The 16,212-nt window shown below is 42.2% G+C and overlaps 1 protein-coding gene across 2 annotated transcripts in view; it reads right to left on the minus strand.

Annotated features, from left to right (window-relative positions):
- Positions 1-454: 454 nt before the first annotated feature.
- The window catches only part of pcsk7 (proprotein convertase subtilisin/kexin type 7), a 214,200-nt gene continuing 198,442 nt past the window's right edge, over positions 455-16,212 (minus strand). For both annotated transcript variants that reach the window (XM_043676630.1, XM_043676631.1), the window contains exons 13-16: positions 10,114-10,208; positions 4,299-4,395; positions 3,187-3,304; positions 455-1,275 (exon numbers count right to left, since the gene is read on the minus strand). In XM_043676630.1, the coding sequence (XP_043532565.1) occupies positions 868-1,275; positions 3,187-3,304; positions 4,299-4,395; positions 10,114-10,208 (718 nt within the window). In that variant the 3' untranslated portion in view covers positions 455-867. The remainder of the gene's footprint in view (positions 1,276-3,186; positions 3,305-4,298; positions 4,396-10,113; positions 10,209-16,212) is intronic.

Here is a 16,212-nt window from a genome sequence, read left to right on the forward strand (position 1 = left end):
TTTTGTTATAAAACCTTAAATTATCTTGAAAATGTGACTTTTTTTTTAGATTAGATTCCCTACAGTGTGGAAACAGGCCCTTCGGCCCAACAAGTCCACACCGACCCTCAGAAGAATAACCCACCCAGACCATTTTCTTCTAACTGATGCACCTAATACTATGGACTATTTATCTTGGCCAATTCACCTAACCTGCACCTCTTTGGACTGTGGGAGGAAACCGGAGCACTCGGAGGAAACCCACGCAGACACGGGGAGAATGTGCAAACTCCACACAGACAGTCACCCTCTGGGACTTACATATTAAAGAACCAAAGTCAGCAAATCCATTCTAAAAGATGAAAAACTTTAACAAACTAGGGTTGTTCAATGTATCATTGTATCACTGTAATCTTTTGCTATAAATTCTGTGTCCTATGGTCCTGCTTCACAACTATCTGATGATGAGGCAGCACTTTGAAAGCTAGTGTTTCCAAATAAACCAGTGGGACTACAACCTGGTGTTGTATGATTTTAAACTTTGTTCTCCACTGACATTATGGATGGACAGATAGTTGCTAAGCGATAAAGAGAAGGGAGTAGAAAAGAAAGAGAGAGAGAGAAAAAAACACTGACAGGGAAAGATATGCACTCTGTCGGGAAAAGATCTTCTGATGATCACTTCCAGTTCTGCGATACAGAGTCCTGAACCAGGGATGCAAATATGCGTGACCCTGAGGAGGCCACTATTATCTGACAGGCAGAGTTCATGTGGCGGTTGATTATCCAGGTTCAATCTGTTTATAAAGGGTGGTCCTGCCCAATTAGATTTTCCAAGGGCTTATATGTTCTTGTCTGCAAGTAGGTGCGCAATGAATTCCTTTGATATTACGTCAGCTCATTGTCACAGGAGAAAAGTAAAGAGTTCTCGCTGTTTCTATGCCCCACTCGATGGTTTGGAATTGAATAATCCCAGCTCTGTCTGGGCTCAGTTATTGGTATGGCTACATTTCGCACTTCGCACTTTAAGTTTCGATCTTTCTCCTCTCCCATTTTCTCCAAACTGGCTTCCTCGATGTTCAACATCTGTCGCTCGTCTACCTCATTTGCATCCATGTTTTGCAGTGGCACCAATTCCGATGCATCCTTTTCAACATTATGTAAGGTTTGATAAGATCCATGGGTAGATGTATTACACAGCAAGCTGAACTCAAACTGCTTCCGGGAGTAGAATATAACTTCCAGTGTATAATAAATAGACCAGAAGACAGCAAAACATCCCAGTAGCAGCAGCATCTGAGAAGAGAAAATACATTTAATAACTTCTTATTTTCATCTCTTCCATTTCTTTACCTTGGTTATGTTTGAGTAGGTGGTGAAGGATAAAGGGTTATAGGAACTTGGTGAGCACATGGAATTGGGATTAACACTCATGTGGAGGGCAGACACCAACTCAAATTGGTTAAATGGAACATCCAATTCCTTGGTGCACTTAATGAACCACAGACTTATTGGGAATTGTGTCAACATTCCCTACAATGGTGAGAGTTTGAACAGTTCAGGGGGATCTGGGTATCCTTATGCATGTACTGCAACAAATTAGTATTTAGGTATAGAAAGTAACAGGAAAACTAACAGAATATTATTGTTTATTCTGAGGGGAGTTGGATACAAAAGTAGAGAGGTTGTGCTTCAGTTATACGCGGTACTACCGAGCCCACATCTGGACTAGTACAGAGTAATAGTCTCCTTCTGCAAGGAAGGATGTAAATGCATTGGAAGTTATCTTCTGGAATGGGGAGGGTGTGTTATGAGTAGAGGTTAGACAGGCTAAGCTTGTATCCTTTGGAGTTCAGGAGAGGAAGAGGTGATTTAATTGAAATATGTAAAATCCTGCAGAGTCTTGATAGAGGGCATGTGGACAAAAAGTGTCCTCTCGACAGAATCTAGGAGCCCCTGTTTAAAAATAAGGGGTTACTCATTAAAGAAGGGATTAGGAGAAGTTTTTTACCCTCATAGAGTATTTATGGTTCGATTCCTGAAAAAGTGGTGAAAAGAGAGTCTCTGAACATTTTGAAGGCAGAGGTAACCAAGGGTGTGGAAGGTTATGAGGATAGGCAGAAATGTGGAGTAATTAGATAAACCAGCATCTTAGGCCATAAGACATTGGAAAAGAACTAGGCCATTCAGTATCTCGAGTCTGCTTCACCATTCCATCGTGGCTGATACATTTCTCAACCCCATTCTCCCGCATCCTCCCTTATCAACCTTTGATCGATGAGGAACCTATCTATCTCTGCCTTAGATACACTCAATGATCTAGTCTCCACAGCACTCTGTGCAATGAGTTCCACAGATTCATCACCCTCTGGCCGGAGACATTTCTCATCTTGCTGAATGGTGGAGCAGGCTCAAGGAACCGAGCGGCCTACACATAAATTTGTATGTAAAGTTAAAGTCACCATAGTCCCAGAGGACTACAGGGCTGGCATTCTCATTGGAGAAAGACAACTAGTGCTGAGTTTAACCCAAGGGTCACCACACCTCGGGTGGGGTTGAGAAGGAGGGACTTTCATCGTACCCTCAGCCAGAGCAGGAAATGAACCTGAGTGTTGTGTCACTCCGCGTTATGAACCAGCTGTCCAGCCAACTGAGCTAACCAACCCTCAGACTTTGTATGTTCAATGTGCAATGCATGGAGTAATCCTGTCAATCATAATGGACTGGACGTTGAATTAATCTCTATGTTCATTCTGAAAGGTTGAGGGTCAACATCAATTCTATGATTGCCAGGAGGACTTTCACGTTCAGATAATGGGGGTGCCAGAAACAGAAACAGCTGGTTAGTTAGTCTGAATGGTCCTTCCATTAAAAACCAGTCCGGGATGTAACACATGATCCAAATTTTACCTGGCTGTGAAAACCCATTCAAAGATCATTAGCAACGCAGCACTCAGCCTGATGTAAGTCATCTGGGACCACTTTGAATGTGAAATCTAATTCCAAAGTAACAGGAGAAACGGGAAGGAAGAAATATTTCAGCAGCTGCACAACACAGCATGTTGATTAGTGAACACCTTCCTGAAATCTGGCATTTTGGAAATATCACAACAATACCCCTGTGAGAACAACAATACCCATTTGTATAATTTGTTCATTCAAATAGTCATAAATACTTAATGGTATCAGTGTTTCAATAAATGTTACCTTCAGTGTATTTGGTGTCATGTAATTCCATTCCTGATCGGAGATTTCTAATCCAGGAGGGCAGGGCAGTGAGAAACTGTCATTGAGGAACTGTCCACTCATGGCTTCTTCAACAACCCTTCACAAAGTCAAAGACATGCACAGTTAAAAGATAACAATTCACCCAAATTGGTGGATATGTTGGGCCAACCAGGGCTATCCCAAGAAAGGAGCACACTGAGAAAACTGGGTTTTTAATCAGTGGTTAGCACTGCTGCCCTCACAGAGTCAGGTACTCAGGTTCGGTTCCACCCTCGGTCTGTGTGGAGTTCGCACATTCTCCCCGTGTCTCTGTGGGTTTCCTCCCACAGTCCAAAAATGATCAGGTTAAGTGAACTGGGCATGCTAGATTGCCCCATGGTGTCCATGGATGTGCAGGCTAGGTGGATTAACCATGGGAAATGTGGGTTTCATAGATAGGATAGGAAAGTGCGTCTGTGGGGGATGTTCAGAGAATAAGTGTGGCCTCAATGGGCCAAATGGCCTGCTTCCACACTGTAGGGACTGTACGAACCTTCTTTGGATCATCACAGAAGTTGGGACACAGGCGTTTTTATTACAAAATTCATTAGTGGGATATGGGTAATGATGGTGAGACCAGTATGGATTACCCACCCCCTACTGATGGTGAAGGTGGTGGTGAGACTTATTCCTGAAGTCCCACAGAGCTCCTATGTTACCAAGGATAGAGCAAGGATCTCCTAAGGATATGCAAGTAAATAGACAGCACATTTACTGGATGGACCATTAATCTTTTGTTGTCCCTTTTGCAGTTTCCTCTCATTCAGCTGAATGTAGTCAGATGGGAATTCCACCTACTCTGACCTAGACAACTTGCTAATCTCAGTGGCATCTTTTGAGAAACAGCAATGGTTCTGGTGACCAACGCACTGTCAAAGATATGGGGGTTTACAGCGAGTCTCCAAGAAGAACACCACAGCCAGTGGCTGTCTCAAGAGCACTAAAGGCCTCTGTGCTGCCTTCTTCTCTCCCTTCCCCTCCCGTGCCAATTCGGAGAAGATCTTGGGGAAGTAACGTCCAAATCATGTGAACATACACAAAAAAGCCTTTACCTCTGTCGTTCCTTGACATCTTCAAATGACCAGGAAGAGCCGTAGAGAGTGAGCTGCCATTGCTTGAGGAAGCCGTTCTCCTGCTGAGGGTTCTCCCCTGAGCAGAGAGAGAAAGACGATGAGAACCACCATACTCTTTATACAAACACCTGGAAGAAACATTATAACCACTTCTACCCAATCAGCTCAGTTCAGTATCAAATCACAACCCAAGGACACACCTCAGCTTTTGGGAATTGAGTTAATAACCAGACAGACAGAGGTCCAGGATTAAACAGTTTACTAAAGACAGCCAACTACAGAGACCCTTAGTCAGAGTTGATGAACAGTCTCGAATGAGTTCACTGATCTCACTCTGGGTATAACAGAGGCAATGCAATTAGCATTCCAAGAACACACTATTCCTCCAAATACCTGCCTTTGTTACATCCTCAACAACTTCCATTTCTCTTATCCAAGCTGTGCCTTTTTAAGCTCTTGAAATCCCTCCATAAATTTCTCGGCTTCTCTTTAAGGCAAGCCTTAAAACCTAACTGCTTGTCCAAGCTTTGGATCATCTGCCCTAAATTCTCCTTATGTGCTTCAGTGTCATTTTTTTCCCTGTTAATTCTACAATGGAGCACCTTTGGATGTTTTACTCAAGGCGCTATATAAATGCAAGTCGGTTTTGGGGAAGGCAGGAGTCAGATGAGTGTACCGCACCAGGATCTTTACTCCTGATTGCTAGTGGTCATCAAACAGGTTCAGGAGAATGCTCACCAGAGTGGAACAGTCCACCGGTGCTCACTACCTGTGTTTACACTTATGGCCATTCAGACAAAGTACTTGAGGGCAGACTGCGGCCTGGGAAGTGGTTTGTGAGGTTTATGAGAGGAAGGTAAAATACTGGAGAAGTTTATTTCTGAAAAAGAAGCAAGTCCTCAGACCCAGCACTCGAAAGGTGTTGAAGGTGTGTTGGTTCTTGTGTGGTCACATGTACTGGATGCTTGGCCTCAGTGCACTGTCAGCATGAAGTATGAAGCAGTGACCACTGAAATGGGCGAGGCAGACAATATTCATTCTTATTAATTCAGCTCTCCCTCACTGTCTCCATTCAGTACCTTCGTTTCCCAAAGGTTTAAATATTAACTCAGCAAGGAACAAGCTGAGGAAACAGGTCCCTAAAAACGACCTCAAACCCTACAGTGCTTAACCTGCTGGCTTTAACCCACAGCATACTTGTGACACCCAATCATATGAGTCAGCTCATCCCCGTTAGCTCAAGTAAACATTCCAAATTAGAGATTGATAGATTTTTTATTTGTTAGCCAAGTGAATTGGAGGATGTGGAAGCAATGTGGGTGGGCTGGAGATAGGATACAAGTTGGCCATGATCGGAATGAATACTGAGAGGCCTGGGTAGAGTGGACATGGAGAAGATGTTTCCAATAGTAGGAGAGATTAGGACCCAAGGGCACAGCCTCAGGGTGAAGGAACAACCCTTTAGAACTGAGGTCAGGAGGAATTTCTTTGGCGAGAGGGTGGTGAACCTGTGGAATTCATTGCTGCAGAGGGCTGTGGAGGCCAGGTCATTAAGTCTATTTAAGAGAGAGATAGATAGGCTCTTGATTAGTAACAGGGTCAAAGGTTACAGGCAGAAGACTGGGCAATGGGAATGAGAAATGACTCAGCCATGATTGAACGCCAGAGCAGACTCGATGGGCTGAATGACCTAATTCTGCTCCTATCTCTAATGGTCTATGGACTTATGTAGGATGCAACAGGCTTGGGGAGCTGGATGGTTACCTCCTGTTCCTCTGCCCTCTCCTGCAGCCTTGCTGGGTATGATCAGCTGGCTGGCATGACATTGGGAGATTTTGCAATAGAGACCTAAAAGGGGAGACAAAAAAAAACTCTCTTGCAGAGGTTTTCTATTGACTTATAAGGGTACAAAGTCAACCTTTTATACTTATTTATTTTTCAAAACCATTTGCAATTTTGGAGGAGATCCAGCCTCTGACAAATGCACAAAAATGTAAAAAATATGTCCAGGTCAATGGGGATAAATTCCTTGAGTTTTCAGACTCAAATAAAGAGCATAGTTGGTCTAATAATGATAAACCTGCATTTCTTGTAATATAGATGAACTTCAAATGAAAAATAAATCAAGTTTGTGGTTGATTTAATGTGCATTTTCTATTCAGTTGAGAAAAATTAGAACCAGTTTAACTCAATTGATATCACTCTTGCTGCGTCATAAGGTTATGGGTTCAAGCCTCACTCCAGAGTATCAGTCTAAGCACATGTTTCAGTGCAGGAGGGCTGCTTTATCACAGATGCTGTCTTTCAGAGAATACATCAAACTGAAGCTCTGTCTCCAGTTCAGGTCACCATAAAGCATCCCAACACTACAGGGAATCCTCTCAATAATGTCCACGACAACATTTCCCCCTATAACTCCACTAAAATGACAGTAACTGGTCATCAATTTGTTCTTTGCACTGTCTGTTGGGACATTGTTGCATGTAAATTTGCTACAATTTTTGCTTGCACACTAACACTTCCAAATCCTGCACTTCTCTCAAAGTGCCTTGTGATATCCTGGGACATGTCAAGATAGCGTATGAATACAAATTGTTTCTGAGATAGAGAGCGAGAAAAGTGAGGATAAAGGAGGAGGGTAGAGAAAATGGATTAATTTATGACGTGCTGTGATGCCAATGAGCTTGCTATCCTCTTTTTCTTAATGAGGGGTCATCAATTAAAGAGGGAAGGAGGGGTGAGAAATGCCAAAACTGATTGCTAGCCGAGTGGGAATGAAAGAGGGCATGGTTCAGGAGCAGGGCAGGACATGAAAATACAGACACTGAGCCCAAAGAAAATAAAGTCCTGAACAGTGGCCAATTATTTAAGTCATTGCTTACAGAATAGGACCATTCCAGTGTGTCAAGTTTCCCCAGTAGAAATGACAAATGGAAAGGGGCCAAGCCCAAGGGATTTCTGAGCTCAGACAGAAGTTGGACAGTGTATGGTAGAGCTAATGAACAACAGACAAACATACCACAGTCCAAAGCACGTTTAACAGTAGCAGTAGAGAGGGAACCCTGTTCTTCTCTAAGCTTACACTAGCATATCATTCGTCCAATAAGTTATCATCACAAGGGCATTGGTGTACAATGCAATGGTCTCTGGAATGACAGGGTACATACTTTCACACTCTAACAAAAAAAAAACATGTATTTTATTCCTTACTTTGCATTTGAGGTGTTCTTGTGGCTCAGTGGTAGCACGGCTACCTCAGGAGACACTCTGGGTTCAAATCCCACAAAAGCACCTGCTGGCTATGTTACAAGGCATGTTTATTACAAGGCCAAAGGTTGATGGTCAGTGTGTGATTCCTTCTGATACACCAGACAGCAGGCAGTAAGAGGAGCAGAGTTGTCTGGAGGAGGCAATAGCAAACCACTGCAGCCCATTAAGTGCGGACCAAATCCAATGGAAGACTGCACCCCAAACCTCAGAAATGAGGATGGGAGAAAAGTTGGGACAGCCATCAATCCAGAGATGGGCACGTTGTGAATAAAATGGGTCCTAATTATATAAAGACTAAAACAATGGATGTACCTGACTGGGCTGTTCTCATGAGTTAGAACAGCAAGATCCAAGATTTTATTTCTACTCTGTGTGGAGCGAGCTGCCACTGGCAACAAAATTACCAGGAAGAAAAGATAGCCAGAGGAGGCAAAGGGGAGGTGGTGACCTAGCAGTACTGTGGCAATGTCACTGGATTAGTAATTGAGAGTCCCAGACTAATTTTCTGGGCATTTGGGTTCTAAACCCAGCATGGCAGATGATGAAATGGGAATGCAGTAAAAGTCTGGAATTAATAGGTAGTCTCATGGCAACCTTGAAACCATTGCCGATTGTCATAAATACTCATCTGGTGTACTAATGTCCTTTAAAGAAGGAAATCCTTACTGGTTCTGACTTACAAGTTTACTCTCAAATGGCCCATGCAAGTTACTCAGTTTAAGGGCAACAGGGACTGGAAATAAATACTGGCCAAACTATTTTTGTCCTCAGAACTTTAGCCTGGGTTCTAGATTACTGGTCCTGAGACATGACTGCCTTCCCAAGAGATAATTGACAAAAGAATCCTGGAAGAGACAGCATATCCCTTAAAGGCATCAGCTTGTAATCTCTGATCCCACATTATCCCAGTCCCAAGCCTCCAACTTGGCACCACCCTCTGGACCTTTCCATCACTCCTCCCTCTGACCTATCACCTTCTCCCTCACCTTCATCCACCTATCGCTTTCTCAGCTACCTTCCCCCCAACACTACCCTCCTCCCGTTTTATCTCAGCCCTGGCCCACAAGCCTCATTCCTAATGAAGGGCTTATCGATTCTCTTGCTCCTCGGATGCTGCCTGACTTGCTGTGCTTTCCCAGCAATACACTCCAGCATCTGCAATCCTCACTTTCTCTGAGAGGGCAAGTGTAGCCTGGTTCACAGTAACAGGTGTACTGGTGGTACTTGTAGTATTTCCCAGAAAGTGGGACATAGCCTGATGATGGCAAACCAGTGTGTGGAAACTCCGTCTGCCATGCTTCCTGTGCAAGAGCAAAGATTCTGCAACGTCAATTCTGACAATCAAGAGATCTCCATCTTGGGTCCCATCTCTTTATTTCCCACAAGCTTAACATATGAGAAACATCTGTGGACTCTTGGGCCTATACTTGATGGAGTTTAGAAGGATGAGGGGGATCTGATTGAAACTTACAGAATACTGAATGGCCTGGACAGACTGGACATTGAGATGTTTCCACTGGTAAGAGAGACTAGGACCCAAGGGCATAGCCTTAGAGTAAAGGGAAGACCCTTTAGAACGGAGATAAGGAGAAACATCTTCAACCAGAGAGTGGGGAATCTGTGGAATTCATTGCCACAGAAGGCTGTGGAGGCCAGGTCACTGAGTATATTTAAAACAGAGAGAGTTAAGTTCTTGATTGCCAAGCGGATCAAAGGTTACTCAGAGAAAGTGGGAAAATGGGGTTGAGAAACCTATCAGCCATGACTGCATGGCAGAGAGAATCAATGGGCCGAATGGCCTAATTTCAGCCCCTGTGTTTTATGGTCTAAGCCTTGATGTGGAGGTGCTGGTGTTGGACTGGTGTGGACTAAGTTGAAAATCACATGACACCAGGTCAAAGGCCAACAGGTTCATTTAAAAATACAAACTTTTGAAGCGAAGCTCCTTTGTCAGGTCTAAGCCTTGGAACACAGTGTTTATGTGTTGTCATGTAATCTTCAGCACACGAGGAGGCCACTGTTCCTGGACTGGTTCCTTGAAAGAGCCACTCAATTAATTCTGTTCCGAGTCCCTTCCTCCATAACCTCACAAATTGTTGTTGTACAAATTGTACAACTCTCGCCTTCACTTGGAAGGCTGTAACCTGAAATATATTTCATTGATTCTGCATTTAGCAACTTTGCTTTCTGGAGAGGAAAGTACTCATCCCAGTCTAACGTTCTGGAGATGTGGATTCCAGTCTCAACATGGCAGAGGGTGAAATTTAAATTCAGTAAAAATCTGGAATGAAAATCTCATCTAATTATAACCTGGTATCTGTGGTCTGTTTTTGTAAAATTTCACCTTGTTCACTAATGTCCTTTTTGGAAGGAAATCTGCCATCCTTACCTGGTCTGGCCTACACACGAATCCAGACCCACAGCAATGTGGTTGACTCTTAATCAAGGATGGCAACAAATGCTGTCCCAGTCAGTGACACCCACAACCCACAAATGGATAAAAGAACATAAGGAGTCAGCAAACCTAAATCACGGATAATCATCCTGTAGACACCTTCTGCCTTTTCACCCCAGCATCGCACTGTAGAGTACATCCAGTCAGTGAAGCCCGAGGCATCCCTGTACAGAGGAAGACAAAAGATTGTGTAGCTGGTTAGTGTTAACTTCTAATGAATTACCTGTGAATCCCCTTGGTAGGCTCAAGGCGAGGGCTACCAATTTGCCAAATGTGTTGAGGTTACCATTACCTGTTCACTGGAGCAGACTAGATATGCTTTAGAAAACAGGCAAATGGGGACTTTTATATCAAGGTTACTATTGAATAGGCTGCACTTGCCAGTCTTGGTTCAAAAACATATGTTTCAATACATTTCCCCAGTTCAAATCCCCTATTTTATACCAAGTCCTTCCTTGCTCAGGGCCAATTCAGGAAGCAGACAATGTTGATCGGGGCAATACTGAGAATTGTCCAGGTTCTACCAACTCCCCTTCAACTCTGTTGGGAAGCACTGTATTTCATTTTACATCTCATTCCATAGTAACAGCCCTATCGGGACTCATGGCCAAAATGAATGGCACAAATTTACATCATTCCTGTCAACAATTCAAACTCCACTTTACAATAAGCAGGATTGCACTGTGTGTTTTAAAGCAAATGTTTAGACATAGAAGAGGAAATGAGAAATAAAACAAGCTGATGACAGTCAATATTCAAAGGACCTTTTCACTCAATTTTATCCTCGGAAAGCTTTACATCCCCTTTGAGTCTATATTCAGAGCAAATATGCACGCTGTTCTGATTTCAGAATTGTTCCTTTGAATAGGATGTCTTAAATGTTTCAGACTGGGTGACGGCCAATATTAATGAAGAGCTTTGCAGTGGAAACCACAATACTCAGTGGTCCTCTGCAAGAACAATCATCTGATTTTCAAATACGTTCGTGCTGGATGGGAATATTTTTGCTGAGATGTCAGGTTATGAACAGTAACATGATGCACCTATCCTTCAGCGTATGGTAACAAAAAGAGTATTTACAATAAGCACAAAGATAAGTCTGATGTTAACTTACAAAACTGTACGCTGACAAATCAAAGTGTGGATTCTGGGCAAACTTTTGTTTTCAAACTGCTCTTTATGAGATAAATAGGTTGCTGAAAAACGAGTGAGTAAAGTATCAGACATGACTCAATATCGGGACATTCTTTGTGGGTTCGTACATCTTATGGCTAAACTTGAAATTTACTTGAATATACTCACTATTTCTTAATCATCATTTTTTATTTTCAAATTGTCTTCAGATTTATTTGTTTAATCACAATCTGCTGATTGGGAACTTTACCAGTGACAACCCATCATTCCATTCTCTAGAAAGAAGGCTGTTTGTATGAACATACGATAAAGGAGAGGATGTAGATCATTCACAGGCCCTAGAGACTGCCCTGCTCACTCAGCTGGAAACCCTTTTATAGAGTCATAGAGATGTACAGCACGGAAACAGATCCTTCAGTCCAACCCGTCCATGCCGACCAGATATCCCAACCCAATCTAGTCCCATCTGCCAGCACACGGCCCATATCCCTCTAAACCCTTCCTATTCATATACCCATCCAGATGCCTTTTAAATGTTGCAATTGTAGCAGCCTCCACCACTTCCTCTGGCAGCTCATTCCATACATGCACCATCTGCGTGAGAAAGTTCCCCTTAGGTCTCTTTTATATATTTCCCCCTCACTCTAAACCTATGCCCTCTAGTTCTGGACTTGCTCACCCCAGAGAAAAGACTTTGCCTATTTATCCTATCCATGCCCCTCATGATTTTAGAAACCTCTGACGCTCCAGGGAAAACAGGTCCAGCCTATTCAGCCTCTCCCTATAGCTCAAATCCTCCAACCCTGGCAACATCCTTGTAAATCTTTCTTAGATAAAGATTCTCACTTCCTCTGACTAGCAGTTTCCTCAAAGCAAGGAGGGCACTTGTCACACAGTACAAACGGTGGCAAGAGCTTAATCATGAAGTCATTAACCTGGGCGACTGTTGTGTTGAAGCTACCCCAGAGCTCTGGCTAACCAGGAAAATCTCCTTCCTACACTGGGTGTATTAGAAGGATTTACATGATGATACGCAGCCTGTTTAGCCACAATACGAATTCATCTTTCTTGATTAAGGCCTGGACGGGGATTTGAACTGGGAGCTTCTGGCTCGGAGGCAAGGACACTATCCACTGCAGCCCAAAGTCTGCTTCTTTTCCTGGTATCGTTCTTCACCTTTCTGGAAGAAACGATTCCTATTGGGCTGGAGTTCATTGGGTAATAGTTACTCTCTAGCACCTCAGCCAAGAAAGCATTGCTCATGCTTGAGCCAGCTAGCAGGCCAGTTGATCATGGACGGTTATTAGGACATGGAGGTGGCGGTTTTGGACTGGGGTGGACAAAATCCGAAGTCACATGACACCCAGATTGGGTTACTAAGCAGAGGACAATCACACTCTCATAGAGAAAAAAAAATTCATCAGCTTCTCACTACGGTTTCTTTAACAATACCCTTAAACTGGTGTCTCTGACCCTCTTGCCAGTGGAAACTCTTCCAAAACCCCTAGATCCACTCAATCTTCTGAGTTCACAGGAGATCAATCTCAGCTTCTCTAATCTTCATGTGATTGATGTTCCCCACTAAGGGCACCATTCTGATCAATCTCTGCTCGCATTCTCTCCAGGATATCAGCAGCCTTTCCAAAGTCTGGTGTTCAATTCCACACACAATTCACCTGCTTAATCAACCAATTAACTGGATTAATGAATTTTATTTTAAGTTTTTTCGACCCCTTCCAACTCCATTTTGATTTAGCCTTCTCCCCCTCACTTTGCATTGGCCTTAATTAGATTTGGACATAAATCATTCAGTTGGAAAACAGGGGTGATTAATTGAAGAGAAGAAATACCACAGGTGGTCTGGTGTTGGAAGCAAAAAATTCAGTTGTGCATAAGAACACTGCTGAGTATAAAGAAGAAAAGGAAGATTTTAAAAAAGGTTCTTCTAATTCAACTAATAAATTTCTGTGAAATGTTTTACTGTACTGAAGTATAAATGCAAATTATCTTCTTAGCACCACTTCCTTGTTTATACTCTATTGTACAGCAGGTCTTGATTGCCAACTTGCTATCACATTAAGGCCTAACAATAACTAAAATGGCTCTGTACTCAAACTAGATCTAATGCTAGTTATGACATATTGGAATTGAGTATTATAATGAAGTATCATACCATTGAGGAGATCTTGAGAGCAAATGGACATTGGTTAGGCCACTTTAGGAATACTGTGCACAATTCTGGTCTCCTTGCTATAGGAAAGATGCCATTAAACTTGAAAGGGTTCAGAAAAGATTTACAAGGATGTTGCCAGAATTGGAGGGTTTGAGCTATAGTGAATAGGCTGGAGCTATTTACCCTGGAGCATTGGAGGCTGAGGGCTGCAGAAGGTTATAAAATCATGAGGGATATGGATAAGGCAAATAGCCAAGGTCTTTTTCCCAGGGCAGGGTATTCCAATACTAGAGGGCATAGGCTTAAGGTGAGAGGGGAGAGGTTTAAAAGGGGCAACATTTTCATGCAGAGGGTGGTGCGTGTATGGAACAAGCTGCCAGAGGAAGAAGTGGAGGCTGTACAATTACAACATTTAAAAGGCATCTGGATGGGTATATGAATAGGAAGGGTTTAGAAGGACATGGGTCAACTGCTGGCAAAATGGGACCTGATTAGGTTAGGATATCTGGTCAGCATGGATGAGTTGGACCAAAGGGTCTGTTTCTGTGCTGTACGTCTCCATGACTCTAAACAATTCTATTTATGAAGCCAAGGGTCTTACATGTTGCCTTAAAACAAAGCAATCAAAACACATATAGCATTGCAACACAGAAATGGTCTCTTCAATCCAACCAGTATTGCAGGTATGTATGTTGCACAGAACACATGGTCATAATCCTATATGCACATCGTTTTTCTGTACATCTTTCACTGAATCGTTCATCCAATAACTTCTCACAAGCTGATGTAGTCCCAGCCTCCATCACCAAACCCAATAGTGCCTCATAATCCTGCATATAAACATATACTTCTGATTTTTGCACTTTCTTCACCCTACTTCTGAATGTTTCTGAGGGTTTTGGATATGTTCTTTGTAGGTGGAGAGTGGTGGTGGGGGGTGGGGAAAGGACACTTTTGCTGATAAGATGTTGAGATTTAAGGTACTTTGCCAAAGAAGCAAATGCAAGATGACAAGAATGATTGTTCACTCAGTGGGTATGACATGCACTGCCTGGAAATGTGGTGGAAGCAGGCTTAATTGTGGCATTCAGGAGAATATTGGATGATGATTTAATAATGTGCAGGACTGCAGGGAAAAGGCAGAAGATTGCCACGAAACTAAAATGCTCAGAAACCGGTGCAGACTCAATGGGCTGAATGGTGTCCTTTTGCCTGATAACAATTATGTGATTGAGCTGAACATGCACATATTAAAAGTGATATACTAGAATCTGGTTATTAATGTCGCTGGACTCTGATTTTGCAATAGAATCCATATTACTTATGTATTAGCTAACTGATTAATGATAAATTATATGGATTATTAAATATATTTGGACTCTGATTACTTATTAAAATAATTCTGATTATTAATGTATTAGGGTCTGATTATTGACAATAATTTCCTGTTAATTGAAGCAATGGATAGCTGATTATTAATAAAATAGTAACTGTCAATTAATGTAATTAGATCTTGACTACTAGTGTAATAGGATACTGATTATTCGCACACTGTAATAGTCTTGGAACTAGGGATCATTGTTTAAAAATAAGGAGTCACCCACTGAATATCAACATGAAGGGAATTTTTTTTTTCTCAAAGAGGGTCATGGGTCATTGGAGCTCTATTCCTAAAAAGATGGGTGCAGTAGTGTCCTTGAATATTTTTAAGACAAAGGTAGATTGATTCTCAATATGTAAGGGGGTGAACGGGTACCAGTGGTAGATGGAATTGTGGAATTATCAGAGCAGCAGGGGCAAGATAAGCAAACAGGAAGGAGAGAAATGGCCAAAACTGAGAAGATAAAGCTAAAATTTCAGGAGATGTTTAAAGTCATGAAGTGTTTAGGTAAACAAAGAGGAATGATATTCAATGGCCAAATGCTCTTCAAACAGAGGACACATTTTAAAGGTGATTGTCAAGGTGACCAGAATGACATGTAGAAAATCTTTTCTCACAACATGTGGTTAGGACTTGGAATGTTCTATTTGATAAAATTGTGTTCTGAAGATGTGGATGTACTATACCTTCAAGAGAGTAAAAGCTAGCAGTGACTAACAGTGACAACACCAAGTGTTCTCAATAAGATACAATGTAACATGTGCTCCAGCTACTGGGGGGGTAGCTGGTTGCCTGGAAACGACAAAACAGATTCGAATTAGGCCAACCTGTTTAAATTATACCCCGAAAAATACCAAATTCCAATCAAGTTTGAATTGAGTATATTGATGATCTTAAAAGCAAATGACACAATCTGATGCTTTGGGGTATAAGACTGGAGAAAATTGAATAGTTGGGCGGAGAACTGCCACCAGACCAACAGCTGTAGATTGCTAGTCAGGACTCTTTGAAAGGTATCTGTCTAGATAAGGAGTTTGCACAGAGAAAAACCTCAACACTTACCTGGAGAGACAATCTACCAATGAAGATTCGACCGGTGGTTGGTTTTAAATTTTGAATTTTCCTGTAAATCTTAATTGGGAGTTTTATAGAAGGGAAGGTCACAGACAGGTTTGAGGAAGGAATTGTAAATAGTGTTAGTTAATCATTCTCTGTTATACTTCAAGAAGTAAAGTTTAAATAGTTTATTTTAAACACTTCTTGGCCACTCGAATTTTTACAGATTACTGTACTGGATAAATCTTTTATGTGTTGCTGGCTTTAAATTAAGCAGGAGGGTTTACCCTGTGTTGTAACAATTGAAACCTACAAAATAAAACTGGGTAAGTACTTGAAGACAAAAAGAAACTGCATGGATAGGGTAAAGAGCAGGGATGGCGCACAAACTGAATTGTTCAATGAACCACCAGTGTAGAGTCAG

This window comes from Chiloscyllium plagiosum, chromosome 35 (assembly GCF_004010195.1).
Source record: "Chiloscyllium plagiosum isolate BGI_BamShark_2017 chromosome 35, ASM401019v2, whole genome shotgun sequence".
In the NCBI taxonomy this organism is placed as follows: domain Eukaryota; kingdom Metazoa; phylum Chordata; class Chondrichthyes; order Orectolobiformes; family Hemiscylliidae; genus Chiloscyllium; species Chiloscyllium plagiosum.